At 36.1% G+C, this 16061-nt stretch overlaps 1 protein-coding gene and 1 long non-coding RNA gene across 2 annotated transcripts in view; both read right to left on the bottom strand.

Annotated features, from left to right (window-relative positions):
* Positions 1-1036: 1036 nt before the first annotated feature.
* Positions 1037-2494, bottom strand: LOC127867711 (uncharacterized). Its single transcript, XR_008043625.1, has 2 exons — positions 1774-2494; positions 1037-1627 (listed from the first exon to the last, which is right to left on the bottom strand). It is a non-coding gene; the product is annotated as an uncharacterized LOC127867711 (long non-coding RNA).
* Positions 2495-2563: 69 nt separating this feature from the next.
* Positions 2564-16061, bottom strand: part of LOC127869845 (golgin subfamily A member 4-like) — a 71518-nt gene continuing 58020 nt past the window's right edge. Inside the window, exons 31-38 of the mRNA XM_052412504.1 lie at positions 15902-16000; positions 15107-15220; positions 13294-13367; positions 12923-13018; positions 12315-12522; positions 11437-11515; positions 10628-10778; positions 2564-7475 (exon numbers count right to left, since the gene is read on the bottom strand). Coding sequence (XP_052268464.1) covers positions 5930-7475; positions 10628-10778; positions 11437-11515; positions 12315-12522; positions 12923-13018; positions 13294-13367; positions 15107-15220; positions 15902-16000 — 2367 coding nt within the window. The 3' untranslated portion in view covers positions 2564-5929. The remainder of the gene's footprint in view (positions 7476-10627; positions 10779-11436; positions 11516-12314; positions 12523-12922; positions 13019-13293; positions 13368-15106; positions 15221-15901; positions 16001-16061) is intronic.

The following is a 16061-nucleotide window of genomic DNA, read 5'->3' as shown; positions in this document are numbered from 1 at the left end:
ACTTTGCTTCTGAGTGGGAAAGGGTTGTACTCAGCCTAGATATTTTCAAGGTAAACATTCTGACTGAGTTTCATCAAGAATGGATGAAAAAAGTGGTCTCTAGATTTGTCACAAGCTTTAAGTCGACACCCCACAGCTCACGAGGGACATAGGGTGATCACAATAGCTCACCTTGAAAACTTCATGCTAAGGTCAACTTAAAACAGTGAATATGTGGTTTCAGTCCAAGAATTCTATTTTGCTAGGAATAATCTTCTTTAACCCTTTCCCCCATAAGAAGCAAAGTGAAAATGGCTTTGCAATCAGCATAAAACCAGAACAGCCTGCGAGTAACTCGCGGTCTGTTCAGGTTTTGTGCTGTTTACTGTTCAACAGTATCTAAGGTTTGGAGATGAAGCCTTAAAAACTTTAATCTTAAATTAAATATAACTTTCTATGGGACTACAAATGCGGTGAAATACATATCTAGGGTTAACTGAGGATAAAGGGAGTGTACATAATACATGGGACCCTAGCTTGGGATTTTATTTGGGGCATGTCGGGTAAAGGTTAAGGTCAGTGTTACTAAAAACAGCAACATTTATTGCTCTCTTTTTGGATGGAGTGATTGCAGTGAAATTTTTGTTGTAATATACTTAGAAGCAGACCAAGCATGGGAGTTCATATGTCCAGTCCGGTAAAGATCAGTCTCTATTACTATAAATACAAAAATTGTTGCAGCAGAAATTACTTCAAAACATGTATCAGTAAGTTGCAAAATACAGCAGACCAAAAAAATAGCATATTCTGTGGGGGATACAAACTGTTTCAGCTAAAGAACACAAGTTAAAATTGAGGTAATTTGCTGAATTTTTGTTTTCATGAAGTCTCCATGGAGACCTTGCTTTGGATTGCACATTAATTAATATCAAAATTATAACGTAAGCGTTGAAAACCTGGTTTTTGGCAACCTGATTTTTTGGTGTTGTCATGTATCTGGTACAGTGAAGAACAAACTACATGTGATATATATTGGTTAATTAACAACCAAAAAATGTTCATGTACATATTTATTAGCATCAATAATAAATTAAAACCAATGCTATGTTATAAAAGTATAAATACATGTATATATAAATATATACACACCTATGATATATACACACCTATGTACAAGAGTTTGCAATATAAATGTATTGATGTTCAGCTTATACATGCAAATGATGCATCATAAATAATCATTTAGGTTCTAGATTAATCATAAATAATCATTTAGGTTCTAGTATATGGCAAGATTCAGGAGTACTCTCTGAGGAAATGGTATAACAACAAGCTTTCTATTCCTAGATACATTTATCTAGAAAGGACATGCGATAGTTATGACCAAGAAAAAAGCTGAATGCACCAACAATAAATAAATAAAGAATAATAAAAAAACAACAAGATGTGTTTGAGAAACACAATGTCCCCCTATATGACGTTTGACCTTGAAGGATGACCTTGATCTTGACCCTTCACCACTCAAAATGTGCAGCTCCATGAGATACACATGCATTTCAAATATAAAATTGCTAGCTTCAATATTGCAGAAGTGACATTACATGAGCAATTTTGACCCATATATTTGACCTTGAAGGATGACCTTGACCTTTCACCACTCAAAATGTGCAGCTCCATGAGATACATATGCATGCCAAATATCAAGTTGCTATCTTCAATATTGCAAAAGTACTCATAAAATAAGCGATTTGGACCACATAATTTTGACCTCTGATCTTGAAGGATGACCTTGACCTTTCACCACTCAAAATGTGCAGCTCCATGAGATACACATGCATGCCAAATATCAAGTTGCTATCTTGAATATTGAAATACTGCAAAAGTGTATATTAAATGAGCCATTTTGACCCATATATTTGACCTTGACCTTTCACCACTCAAAATGTGCACCTCCATGAGATACATATGCATGCCAAATATCAAGTTGCTATCTTCAATATTGCAAAAGTTATTGCAAATGTTAAAGTTGGCGCAAACCAACCAACCAACCAACAGACCAACAGAACAACCAACAGACAGGGCAAAAACAATATGTCTCCCACTACTATAGTGGGGGACATAAAAACTGATATGTTAGAAAGAGTTATCAATATTTTTTTATACAGAATTTACATTTATAACTTAATAAATTAAGACTTTGAAAATAAATGTGTTCCTTTTTTTTGGAAATATTATTCCCAGCATGTTTGATACGGTATTTTGTACTTATTAAACATAATATTGCTTTTAAATTGTTGCCCTTCAAAATCTTCAAATCAAAATGACTTTCTTTGCATGTGATAATTTTTTATATATAACTTTCCTCAACAAAGTTGAATGGAAGATACTGAGTTACCCCCTTCATTATTAGCTCCTCTCGAAATATGCACATATGCTTATCAATCAGTGCATGCAATCATAACAGCATTTATTTCTGGCGACTGTTAACCCTTCTGGGTTATGTTTTAACAATCAATATTTTTCCAGGGTCCTTTGCAAGCACAAAGCCCATAAAAATGACACATTTGTTAGAGACTTTACAACTAATATAAAGTTACCTTCAGTAATTTTTATGCGAACAAACAAATGCTTCGAAATAAACCAACTCAGGTTTATGAAAAAACGTCTGACATGATTTTTGGGACAGAGAAAACAATTATCTTTTTCGCTTGATACTATCATAACTACCTCACTTTGCCCTAAAATGCCTGTATTCTAGACAGATAAAGATTCGAAAATAAAACTATAAATCTTTACCTTCAGAAAAAAATCCATATTCTAATATACCCATAATGAATTTTAGCCAACTTGGATCAAAACATACCAGTGCATTTGGCAAGCAATCTGAAATACCAGTATATTTTTTGTTTGTACTTCAGGGCAAGACTATGTTACAAGTGTCAACATAGTTTACACATAACATTTCCTATGGAGAGGCATACTGAAATGTTAGCGTGTTGATAAACATTTTGTTTGTTTAATTGGATTTATTTGCGTTTTCAACAAAGTTTCAGTCACATCACTTTGGTCAATAAACCTAGCAGTACATGTACGTACTAACAATTTGGCTGGGTTAGCTGGTTAAACAGAAATAAGAGACAAATCGCCCCATTGATGCAAAAAGGTACCGTGCACCATCAACTGTAAATGTCACATGGTACCTTATTGCACCATTGGGGCCAAATACTGTTGCAGCTAACTGACCACTGCCATACTGGGATCAGAGGTGAAGGACCAGTGGTAGTACGCAGGTTTTCATGATCATATATTTTGTGCCTAGGCCAGAAATCAAACCCATGGATATCAAATTTACAGTCCAGCCCTTTACAACTGAGCAAAAGAGGGGTGGGGTGGGCTAATATCAATTAGCAATGCTAATCGACAAACATCAGCCTAACAATAGGCACATTATGTAATTAAATGCATTACGAAATAGAGGAGCTATGAAGGGGCCAAGTATTGACATCAGTTATGCACCCACAACGTAATAGTTTATCATACTAGTACATTTTTGATAATGCAAGAGCTATTTTCCAAAATCTTTGGCAACTATTTTCTGTATTACCTAAATGCAGAAGGTGATGGAAAATGAAGGGAGCTTTAAACAAAATATTTGCAAGTACAATACCAAAAACATAATTTATTGTTTAAAAAAATCAGATTCAATACAGTTGGATTATTAATAAAGGTTTCTTTTAAAATATAATTGTATTGATGAAAAGCACTGTTCAGTGATTGAATGAGTACTACAACTACATAAATACACACAGTTTTTATATACAAATCTGGACGGAAGATGTTAAAAATATCACAACAAAATTTAGTTTTGGTCCCCATTTCAAGGCAGAATATATACAAATATATACACAGATATTCAATTCAGATCTAAATAACTAAAGCAAATATCAAGTAAAAAATGTTGCCAGGAGTTAGAAATTTCTATCCATAAAAACCTCCACCTGTCAACAAAAACATAAAAGAGCAAAATTCTGCTTAACAATGCCATTTCAATTATTACATAGATTATCTCAGATGAAGAGGCCTTTAAAATAAACACTGAATATCACTTTTTTGCCAACTTCTATAACGAACATGACAATGAAACATGTTTATTGGTACATGCCTACATTTCAGATCTTATAATATACAATTTTCTAATTTGTTTCAACATCAGAAATCCAAAAATAATTACCCTACAAATAACTTAAATTATATTTACAAGGAATGGAATAAGGTCAGAAAATGCAAAATTTCAACATAAATATCTAAATGCATATGACATCAAAGTTATAATTATGTAATCATAACACAAGTAAATCACACAAACATACATTTACTTCTGGTAAAGGTACTAACAAATATTGACACAAAACATACACTTTGATTACATTTCCTTGACAACTGGAAGTCTGTTTGTAGTTTTCGACTTAACTGTAGCTGTAGTAACACCAGGTTTGCTGTAATTACAATGGCAAATTAAATACAAGTATTGACCTGATGATTTTTTTTAACCCTGAACATCATCAATTCATGTAACTAGTTGAGTTTTCAAAAACAAAACACATTTATGTTTTCCAATGTTCTTTGAAGGCATTTAAAGGGGCCTTTTCACAGATTTTGGCATGTTTTGAAGTTTGTCATTAAATGCTTTATATTGATAAATGTAAACATTAAATTTTAAAAGCTCCAGTAAAAAATCAAAAATAAAATTTAAAAAAAGGAAAAAAAAAGTAGCCCACAGCAGGGCTAGAACCAGTGACCTTCAGAATCCTGAAGTAAAAACGCATTAGCCAACTGAGCTATCCTGCCAAGCATACATAAGATGCGTATTTTATACCTTATATAAGCAATCTTCGTAGTTTCAAATTTTAACGACAACAACAGAACTCTCCAAATTATTCAATCGTTTCGCGTTGCAACACTTTATAATTTTTAGGTTTTTAAATCGTCAAAAGATGCATATAATGGCTATATTAGACCATGGCAAATGTTCAGTAATACTGTTTCCTCACAAATATCATAACTAAACCGAAAATTTGCGAATCTGAAACAACTTTTTTAAATTTTGTCAATTTACCAAACCGTGAAAAGATCCCTTTAACTTAAAATAGGTAATTTACCAAACCGTGAAAAGATCCCTTTAACTTAAAATAGGTAACAAAAACTAAATGCCCACAAAGTTAATATAGCATGTTACATTATAACTGAAAACGCATACTGCAGAAGATCTTGTCTGACAAATACATTTTCATCAAAACTATGAGATATTTGTGTAAATCATGGAAAACAATTTCAAAAGAGAGAGAGTTGTTGCTCTATTTAAACTAGTCTAGGTGAAATTGCAATCAATATTGAAACAATTTTAAAAGCCTTTACACAGAACAAATTAAAACTTCCACCATTTAACTCATTTTAACTACCCGTAACTGTTAAAACCATCATCCAGCAAAAAAACAAAACATGGAAAAGCATAGCTGTGAATCAAACTAGTAAATTAAAAAAAACAATGTCTAAAAAAATTACATTTTGTATATCATGACAATAAATTTCATTCAAACCTGCATATATATAAAATCATTGCGTCCCTTACAGCCTAGAGAGCTTTAGCACATATCAGAATATAGGTCAGGGTCAAAGCTCCGTATGGAAATCTTAATTTATGTAGTTTTTTTCAGTGAAAATTTCAGCTGAAATAAAATACATAAAATGCTATGTTTTTTGCTTACAGAATGATTGTCAATAAATCGTAATTGACCTTTCACCTGTTCAAAATGAAGCCTTTTACGCATAAAAACAGATGAATGTCAATGATATAGCCAGAGACTTCAGGACATTCAGGTTTTAAAGAAATTTTCTTAAGTTTTCATAAGGAGCTATGAATAAGGCCCTGTTCTCTTTAGAGGATTGACAACTAGAAGTTCATATGGGGTTTAGCGGACACAGACAGGGACCTGTATGACCTATCCGGGGTCCCATTTGTGTCCCTTGTTGGTGGCGTATCCCGAATCACCATACCATCGTCCGGATGAGGGGACTTTGTGTTAAGACCAGGAGTCTTCGTCAATCCTTGCACTTTTCCGTGCCTAAACTGGATCAATGGCAGATTTTTGCGGGACGTTCTGCCAGACATTGGGGAGTTGACTCCAGGGTCATCGTTTCCCACGGAGCTTGATGAGCCAATGCCATTGTTCATTGGCTGAGTGGAGTGTGCTCGCCTCTCATTGGTCAAATTTGATTCTTCGCCATCTCGGTTCCGGTACTGCGATTGGCCACCAGAATTTGCATCACGGTTCCGCAGTTCAGACTTTATCTGGTCGCTTGAAGGAAAGCTGTGCATTGTGTAGTGTTTACGGTGTGTATGTTTTCGTGGTGTGCTAGTGGGAGTTTCACCCGCGTCCCTAGACTTTCGTGGCGTCATGAACATATCAGACGCAAGGCTTCCTGTTGACAAGTCCAAATTTGAATCATAATCCGGCTTTAGGGGTCCAAAGTTTTTATCAGCTATGCTGAGGTCTGATTCTGATTTGCTATTGTTTCTATGCAGGTTCGTACCGGCCCTTGTAAGAGTGTCTCTTAATGGTGTGTATCTATAGGTGTCGTTATTATTATCTGTCCATAGTTTCAGCTCTTTGTCTTCAGTACTGAGGTCGGGCACAGATATAGGTCGGTACAATGAAGGTGAAGATCTTGCCAAACTTGAGTACAATGGTGTGGTGCTCTTAGCCCTTCCCATTTCAGTGTCACGGAAAGCTGATTTCTCATCATCAAAATTCTGTTTGTCATCTCCGGCGCAATTATACCGTCCGGAATGAATGTCACGCGTGGAGATAAGAGTCCTTGATCGTTTCTTATCATCGCTAGTATTTCTTTGTCTGCCTTCCTCGAAATCGAAATCAGTATTCTTATTTCTCAGGGAGATGTGCATCTCTCTGGGAGATTTCGCAGAGAGCGGTCTATTTTCAGGAAGACGGGTGTCAAATTCTCGCAGTTCCCTTGACGATTTGGCAGAAGTAGGTCGATTCTCTGAACGCCTTGTATTAAAAGAGTTTACATTCTGGGGATCATTTTTCATATCATGCATTCCAAACGGCTCAGGATTTTCGTTGTATCTATCCCCTCTCATGGTAATATTCATCTCTCGAGGCGATTTTGTGAAAGATCTATTCTTGGGGCTGAAAGGGTCCTCATATATGCTAGAACTCACACTTATGTCCTTTCCAGAATTCAACACTGGTGTCCGTGACCTTTCACCTTTTGTGCCACTCGTGAACGACACTGACCTTTGACCTTTTGGCGAAATTCCTGCATCCCGTGAGGTGGAACGGGATCGAGATTTCAACTGGCGTTCGTCAAGGATGAATTCATCTGATTTCGGAGTTGTTGAGCGTGAACTTGGATTGCTGGACAAGTTTTCAAGAGCCTCTTCCACAGCTAAAAGCTTGCTTTCCAGTGTGGCCCTGTAACAAGGATATGAAAAATATTGTCTATGATAACCTACACTTATATCTTATCTTAGATTGTATTTAAACAAGAGCTGTCAGAGGACAGCGCGCTCGACTATACGAGTGCTTGACAGTATCACTTAAGCAATCATGGGGAAATTGTTCAAATTCAATAATTTATTAGACGATCTTTCAAAAATAAAAAAAGTAAAAAAAACATTTTTTTTTGGGGGGGGGGGGGGGGGGGGTAGGGGTGAGAGGGGGGTATAATGTGGGGTGTGGTAATTTATAAGATGATGTTTAAAAAAAAAAAAATTGGGGGGGGGGGTAGGGGGGTGAGATGGGGGGGGGGGGTATAATGTGGGTTGTGGTAATTTATTAGATGATGTTTAAAAAAAAATATATATATTTTTTTTTTGGGGGGGTGGAGGGGGGTAGGGGTGTGGGGGGTTATAATGTGGGGTGTGGTAATTTATTAGATGATGTTAAAAAAAAAAATTTTTTGCGGGGGTGGGGGGTGCGAGGGGGGGTATAATGTGGGGTGGGGTAATTTATAAGATGATGTTTAAAAAAAATAATTTTTTTGGGGGGAGGGTGAGGTTGGGGGGGAGGGATTCTGGTAGGGGCGTGGGGTATTGTTTGGGTTGAATCCATTGTGGTATTCAGGTAAGTGTTGTTTTGTCAAAGTAATAATAAAATGTGATCATAAACAAAGAAGTTATGGCAATTTAAGCAAAATGTTCAATTATCTAAGTGTAAAAGGGGCCATAATTATGTCAAAATGCTTGATACAGTGGTCTGCTCTTGTTTATAGGTTGGGGTCATGTTGGTAATCAAGTATGCAACATATAAAACCAATATGTCAAAGGATATAGGAAATATTTGGGGTAGTACACAAACTTTAACATAGATTTATCAATAATATGCATATTCTAAGTATAAAAGGGGCAATAATTATGACAAAATGCTTGATAGAGTTGTCTGCTCTTGTTTATAGGTTGGGGTGATGTTGGTAAACAAGTATGCAAACAAGGGCTGTTTGTAAAACATGCATGCCCCCCATATGGGCTGTCCGTTGTAGTGGCAGCCATTGTGTGAATACGTTTTTTGTCACTGTGACCTTGACCTTTGACCTAGTGACCTGAAAATCAATAGGGGTCATCTGCGAGTCACGATCAATGTACCTATGAAGTGTCATGATCCTAGGCAAAAGTGTTCTTCAGTTATCATCCGAAAAGCATTTTACTATTTCGGGTCACCGTGACCCTGACCTTTGACCTTGTGATCTCAAAATCAATAGGGGTCATCTGCGAGTCATGATCAATCTTCCTGTGAAGTTTCATGATCCTAAGCATATGCGTTCTTGAGTTATCATCCGAAAACCATTTTACTATTTTGGGTCACCGTGACCTTTGACCTAGTGACCTCAAAATCAATAGGGGTCATCTGCGAGTCATGATCAATCTACCCATGAAGTTTCATGATCCTAGGCGTATGCATTCTTGAGTTATCATCCGGAAACGATTTTACTATTTCGGGTCACTGTGACCTTGACCTTTGACCTATTGACCTCAAAATCAATAGGGGTCATCTGAGAGTCATGATGAATCTACCCATGAAGTTTCATGATCCTAGGCGTATGCGTTCTTGAGTTATCATTCAAAAACCATTTTACTGTTTGTAAAACATGCATGCCCCCCATATGGGCTGTCCGTTGTAGTGGCAGCCATTGTGTGAATACGTTTTTTTGTCACCGTGACCTTGACCTTTGACCTAGTGACCTCAAAATCAATAGGGTTCATCTGCGAGTCATGATCAATTTACCTATGAAGTTTCATGATCCTAGGCCCAAGCGTTCTTGAGTTATCATCTGACAACCACCTGGTGGACGGACCGACAGACAGACCGACCGACATGAGCAAAGCAATATACCCCCTCTTCTTTGAAGGGGGGCATAAATATGAAAGCAATATGTCAAGGGACAATGAAAATAAATGGGGTAGTACGAAAACTTTAACATTTGCTGCATATTCTTAGTGGAAAAAGGGGCCATAATTATGACAAAATGCTTGATAGAGTTGTCTGCTCTTGTTTATAGGTTGGGGTCATGTTGGTAAACAAGTATGCAAAATATGAAAGCAAAATGTCAAGGGACAAAGAAAATATTTGGGGTAGTACGAAAACTTTAACATTTGCACGCTTACGCAGACGCCGGGGTGAGTAGGAAGCTCCACTATATATATTTCATATATAATAGTCGAGCTAAAAAATGTAAGTACACTTATCATTTTCCCATATTTGTAGTATGTGCATTTTCCTTAATGCTGTATTTACTCATACTAACATGCCATGACTAAGTGTTAATTCGAGTGAACAAAATTGAACACAAACACGAAATATCAATAAAAAATCGCAATATTTTCCAAAATGGCTTATTTAAAGCGAATGTAAATTTAATATTAAACTTTGTTTGCCTCTTGACATAAATCGCACGCACAGATGCAAAGCCACATATTGATTTATTCAGGGCAAATAACTCTGCATCACACTGTTTTGATATTGACAAAAATAACGCCTTGCAGTTCTACCAGGTGAAAACTAGAATCTTTTAAAGTTTCGTTTTGAACACAGAAAACTGAGACATATAGTCGATATGTACTCTTTTGTTAAACATTTAAGATTTGCCAAAGTTCAAGAGCATAACTCTGCCAAGAATACCGAGACATAAAGGAAAATTACATCTTGCACTTCCACAGTGTCGAAACAACATATCTATTAAGATAAATGTAAAAAGGCAAAAAACTAAGAGACAAGTTCGCAACACAAAGTACAAATGTACAGTGCAACAAACAACCGACCAACCAACCCAACAATCAACAGGGTGATTCCAGCATACCCCCAACGACCTTGTTTACAAAGGGATAATCACTAAATCTTTAATTAACTTTGTATTCGTGAAAAGCCCTGTCAGATCACATTCCAGCATTTTTGTACTCATTAACTTTGTTCCCTTATATATTTGTAATGTGACATCAATTTCTTTTACAGAAAATCTGAGTATAAAACATTTTGATACCAATCAATTGCCATCTAAGATGTTTCTATCATACTGTCTTTGACCTTTTTATAATATAGACCCATATTTTTACTTTAACAATTTTTCATACCCAACAAGTTCAGTCTCCAAGATGGTTCTGACATTCTGCCTATAGAAGTCCTTGATCTGTTGAAACGTCGTCATTCTCTCTCGATCCATTTCTATCTTCACTGTTTCTGCCGCCCGCACGTTTGTCTGTGTTATGTGACGCAAAACATCGTCTGCAATAAATCACATCGACAAAATGCCATGATTTTAATCTTTGCGACATAGAGAATACAAGGAACATGTTGAATGCTGAGAAGTTTATTAAGCATGGCTAAGAATACATGGCGACAAAAAAAAATAAAAAAATTACCTGGGATATTTTTAATTCCGACATATATATGAGAGACATGAAATTACCAGCATCATGCAAAAAACTGGTCTTTTACCATATGTGGCCAGAGTAGCCCGAGGATACTCCAAGTAATTGCGCATTCTGGTCAGAAGCTAAGCTGTTATCTATAAGGTAACACAATATTTCTTGGTCTCAATAGCGCACAGTGTTGCTCTGATCAGATGGTGGGATGTGTAGGCTGGGCTAGAGCTAAACTGGCTGCATATGGCATAAGACCAATTTTTGGATGACGCTTGTCAATTTATGCTATGCAATTATACCAAATATCATCGTTGCTCTGCTTGTGTTACCTTTATTTCAGCCTTGCTGGAATAGTACTTATTTTGACAATGCACTCCTTATGATACATTGATCTCAATAAGGTGAATGAAGGAGAAATCATGCCCGTGCTTGATAATCATTACCGAAACCCCCAATAAAAACCTTCCAGTTTCTGACCGTTGATCTTTGCAACGCTGTCCAGATACTGGTTTCCTTACCTTTGATCTTTGCAACCGTGTCCAGATACTGGGACCTCAGCTCTGTCACTGTCTTGTCAATTTCTTCTACTTCTCCTTGCTGTAAAGAACATGTTTGGAAAAAATGATAAATTTAACTCAGGGTTATTCCTGGCCATTTTGGAAAAAAATGTTATTTCTGGATTGGGAATTCATTTGTGCGAAAAGTTGTATACTTTGTTAGATGTAATTGAAATAAAATTGAGATACAATAATCATAAGTCACTTCCTTCTAATTTTTGTTTTTGTTTAAAATTGTTATGTTTTTTTCAAACTGCGATTTTTTTAACAATATTGACGAATGGACAAGTAGATACGCCAGGAAAGGGCCTTGAACTTAAGATTGGCCTATAACCATCAGCATAATGTTATGCTTTAACCATTGGGTATTCTATAAGATTCAGTATTGTAAAGGAGGAAATCAGCTTAGGTAAGGTGAAAGTATATTAAGTTTCCACACAATGCATTATTGAACAAATAAGCTTATCACATTCAGTCTAGACTATATGACTACTAGGGATGTCATATATAATGTATACATATCCAGCTTTCCGCATATAAAGAAACGGTGTAAGTATTCGGAAAGTTAATTAGTATCCGAACATTTGTGAAAACATTAATAACAAAATACAAACACAATATTTCTCTTTTTTTAGGCGCAGATATTGATGCAATCCACATAGGTCCTCTACATTTGTTAAAAAATATACACATTTCAAAATTACACAGAAATTTTGACTCCAAATTTCGACTGACAGAATTTAATATTAACTTTAACCCTGACATTGATATGGCAAAAATATACTACACTTAATAATACATCTGTAATAAATTCATTAAGTCACACTTATTTAACTTACCACGTTGGGTGTCGGTGTGATGCCCCGCCCCACGCCTGCAGCCTGACCATGCTTCAACAAAGCCTCTTTCTCCAGCAGGTGTTTACGTTTGAGCTCATCCACGATGGCAAAGTGCTTCTTCTGGAGTTCAATCATTTTTGTCTTCATGGCATTCATGGCAACTTCGTTCTCGGCCTCGAGTGCTTTGCGAAGGCTTTCTAATTCCGTTCTATAAAGAAACAAAAAGATTAATGAAAAGTGCACACACATTGTCCAGCTTGTGGGGACACTAGTTGACTGTTTTACCCAGAAATTTAGTTTTGTTTACCTTTAAAATGATAATTTATAGGCAATTATCGATGGATAAGGCGCATTTTGATAGCATCAAGTACAAATTAAAATGCCTACAGCTTTCTCACAAATAAACCTAATAACTGATAATTGCTTTTTCAGAGGTATGAAAGTGATCATTGCTCATAAAAAATTGTATCTTGCTCATGTATACTTCATGGTGACAACATCTTATAAGTTTCTACTTCATCACTTCAGAAATGTGGAAAAAGTTAAACCAACCAACAGTGACTCCAACATAACCCTCCCTGCACAGGTAACCCATTCCATGTACTTGCCTGTATTTGTGTTTCATGTCCTTGAGTAGTTTCTCCATCTTGGAATTGCGGGCAGACAACTCCTCAAGTCTCTGTGTACAGCTGGCAATCTCCTTCCTACAGAACATGAAATACAGATGTACGAAACACTGATGTATACAATTTGAGAAAAACAGGCAGGTGGAATACAGTGTGAGAAGTCCAGATGTGTGTTTTCAAGTGTATGAAATCAGGTGCAGCATTCAAGGTGTTTTTTTGCCAACTTCTTCTTTTCTAGACTTTATTAGGTTATATGCAAAGCAAATTTATGTGACAAGATTTTTGTCTAGTGATTTTTTTTCAAGAATCCTTAAAAACAAGACCTGAAGCGGAATGATCACAGTCTTAGTTACCTATAGCTTGTCTCCAGATTCTGTGCGGACTCCACATTCGTAGACCGGTCCTCCTTCACTTTTTGAAGCTCAGCCTGGGCATACCAAAATAGAGCATAAATAATCTTTCTTTCTAGGTATGATATTTTCTATGAAGAGAGATAAGAACAAATATTACCATATCTGACACTCTTAAGTAGACTTTAAACTGATAAAATTGTTCTATGTGTCATTTTGTACCTAAATCTTAAACTCCTTTATGTTCATCCGTTCTTAATCTGACACACCCAAATTAAAATATCAAAATCAAATCTGGCTTATACTAATATTTTAACAAGGGCGCCGCCTTGTGGGTGCAGACTGCTCATCTATTTTTCTTTTTGAAGGTGAAGGGACCTATCTCAATGCTTCAATCAAAAAGGAGGGAGAGGTGGGGTGTATAGTGTGAGGGTGTGGTCATTTATTACATTATCTTCCAAAAATAAGAAATAAAAAAGCACAAAAAATGACCTTGACCTTTCACCACTCAAAATGTGCAGCTCCATGAGATGCACATGCATGCCAAATATGAAGTTGCTATCTTCAATATTACAAAAGCTATGGCAAATGTTAAAGTTTGACCAAACCAACGTACAGACCAACAGACAGGGCAAAAACAATATGTACCCCACTATAGTGAAGGTGTATATAATTATTTTTTTTTTGGGGGGGGGGGGTCGGGGGTATAGTGTGAGGGTGTGGTCATTTATTAGATGATCTTTCAAAAATACCAAAATTTAAAAAAACAAAAAACTTTTTTTTTGGGGGGGGGGGGGGGGGATTCTGAGGGGGGGGGGGGAGCATGGGGGGATGGTTTGGGTGGAGTCTATTGTTGTATGTCAGGTAAGAGTTGTTTTGTCAAACTGTCAAAGTATCAATCAAATCTGATCATAAATAACAAAGTCATGGCAATTTTAGCAAGGTCAAGGTCATTCAAAGGTCAAAGTTAAATTAAACTTACCAGGTACAGTACCCTCATAATAGTATGAAAGTATTTGAAGTTTGAAAGCAAAAGCCATGATACTTTAGAAGTAAAGTGGTTGTAAACACAAAATTTTACCATATATTCCAAGTTACTAAGTCAAAAAAGGGCCATAATTCCGTCAAAATGACATCCAGAGTTATGCAACTTGTCCTGTACAGTCCCCTTATGATAGAGTGCGATACTTTAGGAGTAAAGTGGACCAAAACACAAAACTTAACGAAATTTTAAATTTTCTATGTACATGTATAAAGGGGCCATAAATCTGTTAAAATGCCAGTCAGAGTTACATAACTTTGCCTGCAGAGTCCCCTTATGATAATTAGTAAGAGTCGCAAGTAAGAAATCAATAGCTTTGTAACTTTAGGAATAAAGTGGACCGTAACACAGAACTTAGCCAAATTTTCAATTTTCTAAGTATAAAAAGGGCACACAATTCTGTCAAAATACATGCCAGATTTATCTAACTTTGTCTGCCCAGTCCCCTCATGATAGTAAGAGTACCAAGTTTGAATGCAATAGCTTTGATACTTTATGAGAAAAGTGGACCTAAACACAAAACTTAACCAGACGCCGACGCCAAGGTGATGACAATAGCTCTTTTTTTTTTCAAAAAATAGATGAGCTAAAAACACAAACTGTGCAATTTTTCGGAAGTAAACATGCATGTGAACAGTGTGCATGATAATAATCACTATTTTATCTCATCTCTCTTTGGTTTTATTATAGATTTATACTAAACATAAACTATTTAAACAAACATGTTATGTAAGAATGGATCATGTTGGCTCCATGTATGTAGCCTTTTCTTACCTGCAGTTTCTCCTGATTCTGAACGCCTTTGCTCAATTTTATGTTCAATTCATCACATTCCTGTTTGTACTTCTCACACTTCCCCTGGGTCTCTGTCAGCTCATCTTTGAAGCCCTACCATTAAATGGGTACACATATTTTATGTTACCATCCATTCGGGGAATTAATCTTTACAACCTTCATATACATGTACTTAACAACAAAAACACAACAAACACGTAAGCTTTTCACAGTAAGTTGTGTATGATAAGCAACTAACAACTATTTTTAAGCAAACTTTGTTAAATAAATTAATAAAAATTCCCAGTTGAATACATCAGCATTATAAGTATAAACAATTTGGACAGTCATATAAGTCTTAAGTGTACTGCTTTCATTCATAACAAGAGATGTGTTTGTCAGAAACACAATGCCCCCTTTTGCGCCGCTTTGAAACCATATATTTGACCTTTGACCTTGAAGGATGACCTTGATCTTTCATCACTCAAAATGTGCAGCTCCATGAGATACACATGCATGCCAAACATCAAGTTGCTATCTGAAGCGACATAGAAGTTATGAGCATTTTTTGAAACCTGAATGCGAAACCTAAATGCAAAGTGTGACGGAAAGACAGACAGACGGACGGTCCAATCACTATATGCCCTCCTTCATGGGCATAAAAATGTAAAAGGTGACAAGTTTGCTTCATATGTACATGACTGTATTAGATTGTATTAGACATCTATTTTCAATATTTTGTTTGTAACTTGTAAGTTGATTTGTAAGGATAAAATCATGAAATTGTTTACATACCATGAGCAATTCTTTGGCTTTCTTAAGTTCACCTTCCAGCCTGTTTTTGTCTTCAACCTGCGTCTCTAGGGACTGAACCTTCTCTGTTATCAACTTTAACTGAAGTTAAAGGAAAGTCATTTATCGTAAACTCTGTCCAACTTATTGACATGATCACCTG

The sequence above is a fragment of the Dreissena polymorpha genome, chromosome 2 (genome assembly GCF_020536995.1).
Source record: "Dreissena polymorpha isolate Duluth1 chromosome 2, UMN_Dpol_1.0, whole genome shotgun sequence".
Taxonomy (NCBI): domain Eukaryota; kingdom Metazoa; phylum Mollusca; class Bivalvia; order Myida; family Dreissenidae; genus Dreissena; species Dreissena polymorpha.
The sequence above is the reverse complement of the archived record's forward strand: the minus strand, read 5'-3'. Positions and strand labels throughout refer to the sequence as shown.